Source organism: Rhopilema esculentum, chromosome 2 (assembly GCF_057945365.1).
Source record: "Rhopilema esculentum isolate cy_ngs chromosome 2, ASM5794536v1, whole genome shotgun sequence".
Lineage (NCBI taxonomy): Eukaryota > Metazoa > Cnidaria > Scyphozoa > Rhizostomeae > Rhizostomatidae > Rhopilema > Rhopilema esculentum.
This window is the reverse complement of record NC_142816.1, coordinates 5987679-6002908: the sequence shown is the minus strand read 5'-3', so window position 1 is coordinate 6002908 and position 15230 is coordinate 5987679. Positions and strand designations below refer to the sequence as shown.

General features: G+C 36.6%; 1 protein-coding gene across 1 annotated transcript; it reads right to left on the bottom strand.

The window, feature by feature from the left end:
- Positions 1-95: 95 nt before the first annotated feature.
- On the bottom strand, positions 96-14339 carry LOC135695509 (uncharacterized). Its single transcript, XM_065214622.2, has 17 exons — positions 14184-14339; positions 12906-12967; positions 12716-12801; positions 12356-12448; positions 11620-11835; positions 11054-11172; positions 10218-10288; positions 9108-9239; positions 8108-8142; positions 7679-7761; positions 6891-6990; positions 6289-6377; positions 5586-5736; positions 4512-4950; positions 3178-3470; positions 2482-2612; positions 96-1651 (listed from the first exon to the last, which is right to left on the bottom strand). Exons 2-17 carry the CDS (start codon positions 12952-12954, stop codon positions 1558-1560), a joined length of 2181 nt encoding a protein of 726 aa, XP_065070694.2. The 5' UTR covers positions 12955-12967; positions 14184-14339; the 3' UTR covers positions 96-1557.
- Positions 14340-15230: the final 891 nt, after the last annotated feature.

Sequence of the window (15230 nt, the reverse complement as noted above, 5' to 3'; positions counted from 1 at the left end):
CTCCATAGTATGTGGCGAGCTCTTTACGGCTGTTCCCTTCGAGCAATCCCAAATTTCAAGCGTTTTGAAAAAATTGACACACCTTTATAATACATCATAAGATATATATCTAGGCTACACATTACAAAGAGATAATCTAGATTAAGAAGTAAAATATCAATGAGCTAACGTTAGCGTTAAAAGTATTACAATACATCGAATTACATGAAATTTACTGCAAAACAATTCTGTTGTCCCTTGGCAGTCACATTGAAGTTATTGGTAATCGAGCAGTCATCTTCTGCTTTAAAATAACCAACATAACCAACATAAACAACAAAAAGGCAAATGATTCATAGGGAATAAGATTAAAGGCCGTACCATTAAAAGATTAACTGTCATTTCACCAACAAAAATACTTGAGTATAAATATGATCCACAAAAATGATCCAAAAGAAATTGTTGCCTATTTTAAATGACAAATGACAGAACTAATGAAAATTAGCTACTTTCTAAGAATTTTTTGAAGGCCCTCGAAACATACTTTTACGATAATCACCTTTCTTCTCCAAAAAATAAACAACGAGTTACCAACATCACGAAAGAGAAGGTGTTATACTACAATATACATTTTTACAATTATTGGGCATTAAGAGTAATTATGATCGGGCAAATGTGTATACAAAATAGGCCAAGGATTTTTCCTATACTTCTGTGTATTTACGATTAAAGGCCAGAGCAGAGCAGAATATAATTATAAAATGAATATGGAGCGACGATGAAAGCAATTCTTACCTTTTTGGGTTTCAATTGAGCTTTTCAAATCAGGCGAATGATATTTAATCTTCAAATTGATTTTTGTTCTCTCATGAACTTCCTTGGTATTGCCTTAGTAGAGGACAGGGGAGGGGGATCCGCCTCCTTACTTCTAATAACATCTTTCTATGATTTCCTGAGATCAATGAAAGGCTATACATGCCCAAAGATTCATGTGTCCCGATACGTGTTTGTTACCGTCTTTTTCACCAGACATCTGGCAGTGAGTTTGATTGGTCAAGTAAACAATAGATGACCAATCCATGACAAGATGCAGATTGCAGCTTCAAGGCGTAGAAGCACTGTCCAAAACACCTCAATGCTGGTCCTAAGAAGCTGTTCAATTTAAATGAGACTTCATGCTTGATTCGTTTCCTGATTTTTATACCGTTCTCAATTTGCTTCGAGGTGGTACAATCGTATTAGACGCAATCAATACAACTATTGTTTCATTTAAATAGAAACATTTTCACTGCACAAAATGGAACGCCCCATCAAAGAGGCTGTTTCTCTTCAACCAACCTAAATAGGGAACTTAGGCCATGTTTAAACAGCTTTTGAAACTTAAAGTAAAGAGTGCAGAGAATATGCATATTATATCTTAAGTAAATTCTAACAAAATATAACAACTAAGCAAGATATTCGGCATTTTCAAAATTGCTGATTATACAGGAGGCAAGATAGAAATATTATTGACTGACTTCACATAATTATGCAGCTGCTTGAATGACTTCACATAATTATGCAGCTGCTTGAATGACTTCACATAATTATGCAGCTGCTTGATCCACTTTCGGTCCTTTCTGAGCTCAGGTTTCGTTGGTCTCCAACAGGAGTGTTGATTTTCTTGAATTTTCTAGGAGATGTTCAAATATTCCTTTAAAGCCATTGCAAATGAATAACTATAAGTGGTAGCCAGTCACCACACAATTTAGATTGCACGCTACATAATACTATTGGTGAAAACGTAGTTGGCATAGTACCACTGGAAGAACCGCTTTGAGTGACATGGGGTGACACAGAACTGCCTCTTAAGACATCATCAGTTTCAAAGGAAAACAGATCAAATAAACAGGCTGTCTTAAGATGCTACACGAATGGATTTACTACTTTTGGCATTGTAGGAAAAAGCAGAAAATCTTCTTCAAGCCTTAGAAATGAATAAGAAAAATTCGCTTCTCAGACTACAGGAGACAGCATAAAAAACACACCGAGCGACATAATGATATTAACACTACAAAAAAGCTCACTCTGAGAAAAGGTGTAAAGTAAAGCTGTAGTAGAAATATAGTGCAGAAAGCAGCCATTCAGTGAAATTGCTAATAAACAGCTGTTAATGTTGGGTAGTTCATTAACACTTTAGATTGATTGGCGAGATCCATTAAACAGCGCCTACTCAGCGGCTTTTATTTACTTTATTTCCAGTTTTCCGCAGCTTCTTTAAAAAGACAGTTTATCCGTAATATAGCAACCGGGGTGGGGGGGGGGGGGGGTGGGGGGGGGCACACCCCTTTCAGAAACGTGGCAAAAGTGACTATTTCAGCGCATAGCGGCGTTCCTTCTTTGCCAACATGTGTTCCCACCTTTAAATTTCTTCCTACGTTCAAGATATCAAATCTCTCATTCGTTCACAGGATAAATAAAGTCTTACGGAAATATAACAGAGATGAAAATACGCCAGCATACCCTTTTGTTCCAACAAGCAGGCTACTGTTCTCGTTGTTGTCACTAAGCATGGGCTCATCAGAGCATGACGTAGATTTTTGGTATGGACGACTAGTGCTCAGTCTCCTATTTCTTCGTCGTAATTTCGATACCTAGAAACAAAGAGCACGTTATATAATATGAACCGGCAAGAACAAATTTCCAAGCAGATGTAGCAACCTTGCCTGATCGTGAGGTTGTACATTTAGAAAATAGATCAATAGCGAGACAGCCAATAAAATTTCGTCAAAAAACTCACAATTATATCAATTCAGAGGCCTGTACATAGCAAATATTAACCATTCCCGTTAGAGTTTCTCGTCTATCTGCTGACAGTCAACACAATACGGGGTACCTAATACATCGATCAAACAAAGACAAGGAAGTTAATCAGTTCACACAGAGACATTTCTGAGCAGCTCTTTTGCCGTGGCCTAATAGCAAAATAGACTCCAGTTATGGTCACACCACACCAAATGTAGCTTGAAAACTTATGACTTTAAACTGAGTGTTACTGTACCTGGAGCTAAATTAAATTATTTTGCACACTGGAAATAAACTATATGTTACTGTCACCATTAGTGTGACATTGACCGGGTGACTGTAAGCGGAGTCGACTGTAAGTACACGTAGATTAATACATTATCACAAAAGTTGAAGTAAAAATTTTGAAAATACCTTCGATTTTGCTTGGTAAATTGCTCCCTTCTTTTTTCGTTTCTTGCTAATCTCATTATCATCTGTTAAGCTCCAGATTTTCGAGCCAACGCTCACCCCCTTACCAGCCTTCGAAACTGTATTAACCTCCTTATTACTAGTTGCCTTCAAATGCTGGACCTCAACCTTTAAATCTGGTTTGTTTACTGAAAATTCAGAAGGGTCATTTGATCTTTGCAGATCTCCATGCAATTCATTCTCCTTTTCAAACAAAGACTCAGGTGGAGCAACTGAATCTAAACCATAAGCTTCCTCTATAAAATGAAAAGGACTATGATAAACAGCTTTAGAAAACTGGAAATATGGTCTTACAAAGGCCTACGGAACAGAAATGATGGCTCAAACGAATACCAAGACATCACCACAGAGCTAAGCACTTAACAGTAAAACATTAATACATTCAAGAAGCCCTTGTTTATAAAATGTGAAAGTATCGGGAGTTGTACAAACTTTTGATTCAAATTAATGCAACTTAGTATGATATCACCGGACAATCTACAATCAAATACACATGGAATAAATTACAATCACTGCCAAAAGTCTTGGAACACTTACGTCAGTTTTCAAAGGCAAATTTAGCCACCCCCTCTCTCCCCCAAAGAACAATGTTGATTTACTATAGAAAAAAGGAAGGGATTATGAAAAAACGTGTACCTTGTATGATATTTTTCTATACTTTCAACATTGTTTTAGGGGGAAAGGGGGACGGAAGTAGTTGTATTCAGGAAAACAAATGAAAAATAGAAAAGCACAGCGCAAAGTGTTGGGTGTTCCAAGTAATTTTGACAGTGATTGTAAGATAGAGTAAGATAGAATCAATTGGAATACAGTACAGTTATATCATATAACAACACTACTTTAATCCCCTAAAATAGCATTCTGATTATTTTGTCCAGCAATTTTGATCCTATTTCTGCTGATTACATACTACTTCCTTTTGGTTTAAGCGTGACACTCAACTTTTCACTTAGATGTAGAGTCATTATGGCGGAGGGCCAAGGCAGTTGAGAGTGTGTGAGAGAGAGGCATAAAATGTGAATGAGTTAGCCTCGTAAGGGCTATTCTCCTCTTTAGATAAAAGCAAAAACGGTGCCCAGACTATCAATGCTTTAATCAATCACATTTAAGAATTCTTTATGCTGATTGGTCAAAATAAACAAAGAACGACCAATAGAAGAATGTGTAGCAACCATAAGAATGTGAAGTTCTTATAACAATGATTTTCAACGTTAAAAGTCAATTGGAAAGCTGTGTCTGTTCTAGATTTGCAAAGATAAACGAGAGTTAAGCAATACCTTGAAGGCTTCGAGCCTTCTTTGCTGATCCAAAACACCCCGGAGAAAGAGCCTGTCTCTTTGCCTGCTTTCGAGTATCAATCAGCCTCTGATTGATATTGCTATCTAATTCAGCATCATTAGCTGTTGAAAAACGAACGGGTGATTTACAATTTCCCGAGCTGGCATCCATTTCTTTGTGGCCTCTTTTACGAAGTTCTCGCGTCGGGTTGGCAAGCGTTGAAGTTTTACTATATGAATCGTCAAGATGCAGTCTTCGCAGCCTCGGCTTCATGCTATTGTCCTTTTTAGCTGAGCTGAGGCATGACTGTAACAAATTTGTTTTTTCCTCGTAGACCATGAAGTTCGGTTGCGATGCAGTGTCTGTAAGCTGAGGGAGAATGTCCTTTCGCATGGGATAAAGAATATCCTGCCTCGGGCTTACATAGCTTTGCAATCGCTGAAAAGGAATCAGAAATTAAATTTGATGAATAATTGTCCCAAATAGCAAGAAAAAGAAGCCTTGGCTTGCTGCCAATATTCTGCCATTAAAAGCAACCCTTTTAAATGCGTTTCGGACATTTTATGTTACACAATGGATTCAATTTATCTTTAGTTACATCATTTATATAGACTTTAACAGATTTTATCATACAGGTGTGTGAATAATTTGAATTAAACTTCGCACTAAATGAGGAATTTGCAGTAGCCAAATATAGCCACTGTTCTATAAATTCCTGGATCGAATCACCTCTTAAGAAAGGTTGGAGAGCACAAAAAGTTTACTTGACGCGCAGCATCCTTTTCCTCTATACAGATGCGTCCAGATTTCTTAATTCGCACATCTAGAACCAAGAGAGCTGTTCTAAGCTGCTTTTATCTTGCATGGTCATTAAAAGAAAGGATACCAGTTGCTGATGATTGTAAAAGCCGGCGAAAAAGGCTGATAAAAGAGGAACCTCGTTGCTATAGGAGGGGGAAGACGTATAGAGGAAAAGGCACTCCTCCAAGGCTGACAATACTCCTCCTTTGCATAACTCCATAGAGTGATTATATTCGGTAAAATCTTAAAGCAAAATGACGGTAGAAACTAACCTGAATTGGAGACATTGGGTTGTTTTTCTTCAACAGCTCTTTGGCACCTTTAGAACGCCTCATCTTTGAGTCTCGCTTAAATGCAGCATCAGGAGGGGTGAAAGGATCCGTGTCTCCACGCCGTAATGATGCAAGATTAGTATGGAGCTCGCTGGAAAAAGATGACCGATCATTGTGATAATTAAAGTAACTCACGAAATGTTCCTTCTTTAAAATTAGGTTTCACTTCAACTTCACTAAAGATCAAATTCAGGAACAAAGCAAAACGGTGACGCGCACCAATGTAATTCAAAATAGATTAGATAAAACGAGTTCAAAAAAACTGTGCTTATACGTGGATTCAGTCTCTGTTGGCTGCAAAGAAGATGTGCTCGTAGACACTGACTTTGTACAATGCTTTAAAATTCGATATTCTTTGGTAAGGCTGTAGCTTGGTATTACTTTAGCATTTTTAGTAACTGAGTTAGCACTATTTGTACTATCGTAAAGCCTGTTATGTTCATCTTTCTAATTTCATAGTATAGTAGCATTGCTTTGGGGATTGTTTTATAATAAAAAGTAGTAATGCCATATGGAGGTTATCGTCGATTTATCATAAGCAGCCATCGCAATCAAATAAGCTAATCACCAATGGTGATCTGCAATCAAGAATTGGATTTTCTGTTCGAAAGAAGACACTACTTCTAAGCTGATGTCCTCTCACCTGATCGCATTTTTTATATCTCTCACCCAAGATCTCGCATTCTGCTTTGAAGTTGAATAAAGCAATAAGGTCTTGCCTTTGCAAATAACCTGAAACGACAGAAATTATCATCAGTATCACTGTTGATTACACTTCTAAGCTCATGTTGTTGATTGATTATGATAGCACGATGAAGATTATGATTGATGATCGATGCTGATGATTGAGGATGAAAATGATACTGATTACTATGATCATGATGTTGATTGACGATGAAGAGAATGATGGCGGCTTTTTAATCGGATGGCGGTTCTCATAACCGTTATAGCTAATCTAAAGTATAATTATTTGCCCCCCCCCCATTCTTATACAATGTCACCATGGCATTTTCACAAAGTTACTTTAGTCTCTTTTGACATCAGTCTCAGATAACACCTTTTAATCAAATTTTGATCATAGGTCGATGACTGTGGGACTATAATCTTTTCCATCTGTAAAAGTAACACACCATAATAGATGCCAAATTAAGAAAGGAAAATTTTTGTCCTGTGAAAAGTATAAGACTCTACTTTAGTGCATCTTTAAGGCCACGTGTTTGTATCTCAATAAGATTGATGGCATACCTTAAAAAGAGCTCCACCTTCTGAGGGTCCACGAGTTCCACCCATTACTTGCTCAATCATACAGTTGATTAAAGGAAAGACACCACGACAACTGTATGTGCTGCGAAGGAATGATAGCCAAATCCTTTTAGATGTGTGATTACACAGACAACAGTAAAAAACGCATTTCCGTAGCAACAATTTAGACCAAATATATATATAAAAGAAAATAAAATATTTTTAAAGCAGTTCTTTAGAATACTAATTTTCAATCGAGAAATAATTGTTGGCTGATTTAGTTTCGACACAAGCGCGGTTGATGGACATTGCCACGTTATTCAGGGGCTTGCTGCATTACAGACAACACAATGTTATTTATCAGGAATGTTTCCTCTTCACAGGCTATTAAGAGGAAGAAAGTGGGGGTTGTTTGAGGGGAGAAAGGGAGAGGGGAAGAGGCTCAAACACAGAGCCATGTTCATTTTATCTATCCCTATTTTCCAACTTTTTTGGAAATTAAAACCAATTTTTGCTCAACTTATAATCCTTTTCGACAAAGGTCTGTTACAAATCCTATAAAATACATTATGTCATCTAACTTACAAAAGAAACTACGCCATCTTACACATTCATCTTATAAAGTAAATTTTTGTACTAAATAGCTATCATAAATTTTCACAAATTATCATAAATTAGAGGGTGTGGTTAAAAACAAACAGTCCATTTTCAACCTGACTGATGAAAATTCATCATACTTAGAATTTCTTTAGCTAAAATTGGCTTCGTGGAGAGTAGATGCATTTTCATACCTCAGAGATTCTTTCTTTGCATAAATTAAGATATCGTTGAACAAGAAAAACATCCGATCCTTTGATCCTCCTCTTTCACAAACCTGATATTTCAGAAAAAGAAAATCTGATATGAGAAGAATTGGGTATGTAGCAACAAACGGATAAAAAACACTTGAAATTTCATGTCTTAAAGCCATTTCGGCTTCAACAAAGAAATGACAGATGAGCAAATATTCAAAGATCGATTCAAACTGTTTACCCTATGCAGAAGGGAATGAATCTTAAAAAAGAGCTTGAGCCTTTGCTGTAGACATTGAGCTTGCTGAGGTTGCAAGTAAATGGGGTCATATACAAATACGGAGAATGAAACTGGTTTATGAAGTAATGACAGACTTAATATAGTGGAGGAGAAAGCTAGAAAATTATGAGCAAAATTTGAGTTTTAACCTTTGATAGCATGCCTTCTCGCAAAAATTTTCTTCCTGCAAAACACATTAAAAGCATAAATTATTATAAAGGTTACACTCGAAATATTTCGGATTACGAAATGAAGATTTTGGTTTATTGCAGACAGAATATTGTTTCTATATTTTGTGTGTCTATTCCCGGATACTGCTAGTTCAACTCCCCTTCCCACGACCCCCGCTCTAAAGTAATTCTTGTGAAATAAGCCCCCATCCTCGAATAAGCCCACATGGGCAGAGGTATTGCCTCTACAGCATCTGCATTTTACTTTGGTAATATTATTGACTGGAAGAAAAGTGGTAATATTTTTGGCTGCTGCTAAACAAGCTCTGTCCCAAAAAAGTGTTTTGCGAAACAACCCCCCGAAGGCTTATTCGAGGACTTACGGTACAAGTCAAATAACAAAACATGCGCGGAATCTTATCTCCTACGTCGTTTTACAGTAAGCCAAAAATGTAAACCAACAACAAGGGGCAATGAGAATTGCTGCATTTGCTGTTGAAAACTGACGTTAATGTTCCAAACCTTTGAGAGGGACTGTAGTACATACATTAAGGTTAGATGGAGATTTTGAGAAGGAGAAACGATGAAACAAAGTAAACCTTCGTGGTAAATTGTTTCAAGAGAAGAAGCCAACGGGTGAATTCTACCTTAAGGATTCGAAGAAGGATTTGAATATTCATTAGATGGCATTATAATGCGTGGAGGACTGTGAATTAGAGCAGCTGAATCTGGTAAATAAACATGATGATAGGGATGATAAGGAAATAAACAAAATTTACTATTTGCATGACTCTTATGGAGTGCTTGATGCACTTTAGACAGAGCTACACATGCTTCGGAGAGAAGGAAGAGTTGGTTCTAAGCTTCTACTCCAAGTTTTACGTTTAATGGGACAATCAGAACACCAAAGCGCGAGAAAAAAGATGTAAAAAATTGGAAGAAATTTGTTAAAGATCTCAAAGAAACCAATGTGACGAACCTGGAGCAAGAATTCTAGGAGCACCATCGCCAACAAGGCTGTTCTGAATGCTGAGCATTTTGTTGAAGTTTTCGTGAAGGCGAAGACATTCGTTGATATGCGTAGCAACCTTGCTTACCTCTGCGCAGGCATCTAAAGAAAACATATAAGCATGAAGTTTCTTTTGGCAGTTTTGCAGTGGTATGTGGCATCAACAAAATAACATGAACTTGGGAGAATGATGTTAGAAGGAAGATGTGAAATGAAGGGGAAGGAAGGGCGAAGAAAAGTATGCCATTTTTCAAAAATATAGAATAACAGTATACACTCTTTTTTTATAAGAACAAGTAAATTTGAGTTCAGGCTGATTGTTCTTAATTTTTACGAAAATCTGAGGCTGGATTGTTCTTAATTTGTTGTTAAATTTATAGGGTATTAGCAGTGCGATTTCTAGTTTTTCGTTCTGGGGAGGTGTTCAGGCCTCTTTTGCCAACAAAGTGCGTAGAGACAAACTTAATTTGCCGCCATGTTTTAATATTCACTGAAAAACCACCCACCCATGGCTGAAAATCCTCGTTTTTGAGATAAAACGTTCTTCAAAATTTCAGTTTAAAGTAGCTCAGCCTCAGCTTGTTCTTAATTTGTTCTTAAATTTTGACCCATTTTGAGGCTCGTGTTCTTATAAAATTGTTCTTATAAAAAAAGAGTGTATTCGTAGAAAAACAAGTTAAGAATTTGTGCTGAACTTAGTGAAAGGGAGCGGGAATTCGGCAAAGGAGGACCTTCTTTTCTGGTTGAATCTTTTTTGTAGATAGATATATAAATGCATATGCATTCAAAAATTGGCAAGCGTAAACATTTCGGTAAATAAAACGGTTTAAAAAATTGTGCTGAAAGATCCATTGAATAACTTGATGCTATCATTTACCCTCATTTGATTGACTCACTTTCTGAATAGAGAGGAAATTAAAAATGGCCACAAGATACAATTTTAAAGGTTGATTCAAACCAGGCCTCTTATGTTTTGCTAGAATATGAAAAAAATGGGTAATCTAAACGACATCTTCATATATCAGTTACTTGAACAAGGACTGCAACAGATAAATCAATCAACGAAGCCAAAAAACAAACCTCGAAGCTTCTGGTAATCCGGATGGTCAGGCGTGGTTTTTTCCAGAAGTGTGTCAAGAAGCAGTTTATACCTGGGGTAAGAAATCATAAAATCTAAAAACTGTGTACAACAATTGACTACAATTAGATAAACAAATCAACTGCTACTGAGAATATCGAGCTACAATCTCTGCCAATCACTTCCGTTTTGGTGCACTGTTTAAAAATCTTGCCATTAGCATTTCCCTATCCCCTTATCACGTTGTTCTTTCAAATCTGAAGAAATTCGATGTTTTCCAAATGCTTTTTTGGAGTTCATTGCAAAATTGAAAGATACAGCAAGCATTTTACTTGCAGAGGGTTTGTTATATTGGTTATTTACAGCGAAAACTATTAACTTTTATACAAAACAACATTGTGCGAAAAGCGTCTCGAAGTCTATGGCAGGGATTGTAATTTCAACAGTTTTTCAAGAGAGATAAAAACCAAGAGGCAAAAACCTTGAAAAGACCTTATATTTCCAACTAATCTTTGCAATTATTTGTCGAGATTGCTGAAACCATTGAAAAACTGGTCTTGTTTAACAAATTTCACGAAGACGCAGAATGGTGTTATATAATACCATGGATCTTTGGTGAATCTAATGAGTGAAAATTTTGATTGCAATTTCTTTAAAATGCATAATATGCCAAGCATTTCTTTTTGTTTGAGAGGGGACCATTCTCCAGCCAAGAAAAGTGTCTCTCTGTTGGTTTTTCAATCAGGTCAAGGAAGCTAACATGATTTACTTATTTATATCAAGACATGTTAGCTTGACATTAATATGATTTAATATAACAAAACATAGATGGGTTTACCTTGGTATTCTCTGAATCGGAGTAATCAACAACGCCCTGAGTTTTAATCCATTCATTTCGTCTTTATTCTCTTGTAATTCTTTAAACGCAACAAAATCGGGGTTTTTCTTTTCTTGTTCCTGCAAAAGATTTACTGACTTATTCTTTACAGGAAGCAGCTTACGTTATACATGATGACCGAGAATAAATTTTTGCTTTTAGAAGATTTTCGATTTTGTTAAGTGGAATGAGAATGGGTCCGAAAATTGCATTTAACTTGTGAGGTTCAGTACAAGCTTTACCCTAGTGGGGCATTCCATGATAATGTATGTTACAGTCAGAGCTACATTTTTGAACTTCTGCAAATTTTTTTTAATAAAGTTCACTTGTAAACGTGCACAAAACAATCAATTATCGTGGACTCAACACAGTGCAATAATATTGTGCTTCAAACATCCCAGGAACAGACCTAGGTTGAATCATAGACTGTAAAAATGGAAGGACAAAGTTAGGACAAAGCATGAGAAGTTGCAGAGAAGGAACAAAAGGAAATACAATTTTCTGGCAAAAACTTGAAATTATCATACCTCAATAGTTTTGTTTGACCTCTCAAAGTTGTTAGCATAAAGCGAATAAAGTTTCATGAAGGGAGCAAGCTTATACAAAGCAGTTGCAACATCATCTGCCTCCATCAGTTCCAGCAACTGAATATTGACAGAGCAAATGCCTTCGATGTTACCAAATATAGCCTCAATTGCAGCTTTTGGAACCAAGCCTCCAACTTTTATCGGAACCAGAAACATCTGCAGGAAACAATTCAATTCAAATTCTAATTTGTTAGATTTCTATTTCAATTCAATAAAATTTAACATTTGACAGTATCACTTGTTGAAATTTACCATCCTAAAAAACTTTGATAACCACAAGTTGCCAAAATTCATTTGACAAGACCCACATAATAGCTAATGACAAAACAAACTCTGCTAGCATTCAACACATCTTAAAACTGTTTAAGGAGTCCAGAGAGGGAAAATATTGAATTATTTCCAGGTCTGCAAAATCCTAGAGAGGTGAATAGCACAAACCTAAAACAGTTGAAGAAGCTGAAGAATTTGAAAAACTTGGAAACTACGGTCAAATACATAGAGTCAAGATTTTGGTACTGCATTGCCATTGATGAGCCTGGAATGGATCACATGAACTCATCTCTTACTGAGTTCCAAAAAAGATTCTTCCGCTATCAAGTTGAAACAGATTTTTTGCTGTGATCTCAGGTGCAGTGCATTCAATTAGGGTCCTGTTTAAAAAACAAAATTTAGTTACCGTGATTAACAGCTGCAAGTGGTGTTGGTATGATTTTTCACTTTCAATGATTTCATTAATGATCTTTTTTCTTTTTCTTGTCATAGTTCTCTCCTGTAACCAAAATCAAACTGAAGCAAAACCTGACTCACCATAAACATTTTGACAAAATCTGGATGTGTAAGAGCAGCTTAAGAATAAATGAGAATGCTATCGAGGTGTAGTTATATAAGATAAGCATGAACAAAATGACTGCAGAACCAAACATTTTTATGCAGCTGGAGAAGCAAATATCGCAACAACAGAAGGATAACATCCTTACAATCTCACAACCTTGAAGATAATGCCTACAGCAATCAATTGAAGTAAAAGACTTCTTACCTTGAAAAGCTCTTGAATTTCATTTGTAAAAACTTTAGAGGCATTTGATGCTTGAAGTGACATGAATTTTCTGGCTCCTTGAGCAACTACAAAATTCAATTATCAACTCAATTGTCATATAAAAAGCATAATAAAGTTGGTGCTTTACAGAAGTTTCTTGGTAAAATTTAATGTTGTGGTTGATAATTACCTTTGGAGTTGAACGGGCTGCTAAAAGTCCGAGCTAAAGATGAAGACATCTTGCTTTTGGACCTATAGGAGAAAAATTAGGGATAAATAAATGAGGAGTAACAACCTAAGTCTCTATTGATAAATGCACAATATCTAAAACTATACAGACTTGTGAATCTCAAAGGGAATGAAGAAGTATTTACTTCGCTATATATAATGAATCTTATCATATTACTGATTAACCTGACAATTAATCTACAATGAAGTATATACAAATCATGATTGCTAAATCATGGTTTTATTTCTTTGAAACTTGTTTCTATAACCTTTATCTGTATATCTATCACCTTAAAGCTGCTTGGTGTATAGAACAGGACAGCAGAGCAGAAGCATTTGAACTGCGAACAACAATGCTCATATATACATTACTATAGTATGATATATGAATTCCTTGATATTTTGGGTCACTAGAGGTGTGAGGTGCGAGCACAAGAAGTCTAGCGTCACTGTGAGCATATGCAAGTTTTCCAGCCTGGCAAGTTGAACAGATTTTTTGCTGCAGTCTCAGGTGCAGTGCAGTCAGCATCTTTGAACATATCATTAATAATTTTTTTGGGAGGGGGGCAATAAATTTCCCCTGCAGCCTCAGTGACCTTCTATTTGTTCAAAAGATTAGGCTATGGTCCTTCTTTTTATAACTGCAGTTACTATCAGCCCTAAATTCTGTCAATTCTTATAGTTTTATGTTCTGTCAACTAATGGTGAAGTCTTTTTTTAAAGAATAGTCTTTTTTTATTCTGTGATGATTATTTATTGACAATAGAAATACTATCTCAGACAGGACAGGAGAAGAAAAGCTACAGTCAGTTTCAAATTTTCTTTCATCTTGTTCCAGAATGCTTTGCTATTTAATATTGTAAAAGACTGAGAAAAGTGTAATATTCCCGGCTGTGTTAAGTCTTTCTGGCAATGACTGAAAGGAGACTTGAGTGGACTTTTATATTGTTGTTGCAAATCCCCAACTCAACCTATTGTTGGCGTGTGGCGAGTATGTGGTGTGGCCTGACGCCTGAGAGGTAGGTTGACAAATAGTCGGTCACATGATGAACACGGAATAATGGATAAGAAAAAAATAACTGTAATAACAAATTATTATCGAAATTAAAAACAGAAAAGGCCCAGAAGTGTCCCCTTGCAAAAAGTGCTTCATCTTAACCCGGAAGGCGCCAAACGGGAATGTGATGCAGGCAACAAAAATGAGGTCCGGCGTTGTGATGAATTAAAAGTAGATCCTTACCTTAGCTGCAATGGTTTATTAATCAACTGCAACAGGAATTGGCTAACAACACACAACAAGCTATTAGAAATTGCTTTGAATTTAAATCGAAGCCAACGGGAAGGCTCGTTGATCGCCTGCAGAAACCAAAACTTTTGAATTTCCCACAAAGAAGAATTCCCTGGGTACCAGGCCTCTGGGATGAAAAAGAGGCAAGATGTGACGTCACCAAAAGATAAGCCCAATCTTTTCGCCACAAATGAATGATTTAGTTTCCTTTTAGTGGGTTTGTTCCCAACTTTTTTTCGACTTTACTTGAGCAATTACTCATTGTTTGCTTTCTTGGATTTTTGCCTCGGATTTAATAACAGTGCGAGGATGGCTCAGTTGTTAGAGGCGCTGACTACAGACCTAAGGGTCCGTGGTTCGAGTCCCTGACCCAGAGTGAGGAGAGTCGCCAGCTCTCTGTAATTCCAGGCGTAGGAATCACGAGGCGCTCGATAAGCATAGCTTCTCAGTGTCCTAAAAACTACCTTCTCATGCTAGGTAGCAACAAATACAAAGCTCATTCGTTTTTGGTTCTGCTTCTCTAAAAATTGCTGCTGCTTCTTTGACTTATTATATTTCAGAAAGTTTTATTCAAAATGTTATTAGTAAAGTTTTAGCAATTATTAGTAAAGTTATTAGTAAAGAAATTCAGTCTCAATAATTTCTAACTCAATAAACTTGACAGGCTCGATAAACTTGAGAAAGTCAGCTTGCAGTTTCTAATAAGCATTGATGCCGGAGCACGGAGGCCCACGGGAATAGTTGCCCCCTTGGCTTCGAAAACTTTAACAATAATCTTTATTTCGTTTTGCTCTATTTTTCTAGCGCTTTGCCTCCTTGCCATATAGCCCTTCCGGCTGCTCTGCTTATAGGTGAGTTTCATATATGCGTGTTTTACTGTACCACAGTCGTGGCCAAACGAATCCAGCTCACGACTTGAGCAGTATCCAATAGCAATATGCTTGTCTAGTTAGGGCCATGTTGAATTGTATTTGCCAACTTCTTTACTTGCTCAATAAT

Excerpts from the sequence above, each read along its gene's own strand:
- LOC135695509 (XM_065214622.2), bottom strand. The coding sequence starts at position 12,954 with ATGTCTTCATCTTTAGCTCGGACTTTTAGCAGCCCGTTCAACTCCAAA. Across the intron at positions 12,802-12,905 it reads CAGCCCGTTCAACTCCAAAG|TTGCTCAAGGAGCCAGAAAA; the intron begins GTAATTATCAAC and ends TGAATTTTGTAG. Across the intron at positions 7,762-8,107 it reads GAGAAGGCATGCTATCAAAG|GTTTGTGAAAGAGGAGGATC; the intron begins GTTAAAACTCAA and ends CTGAAATATCAG.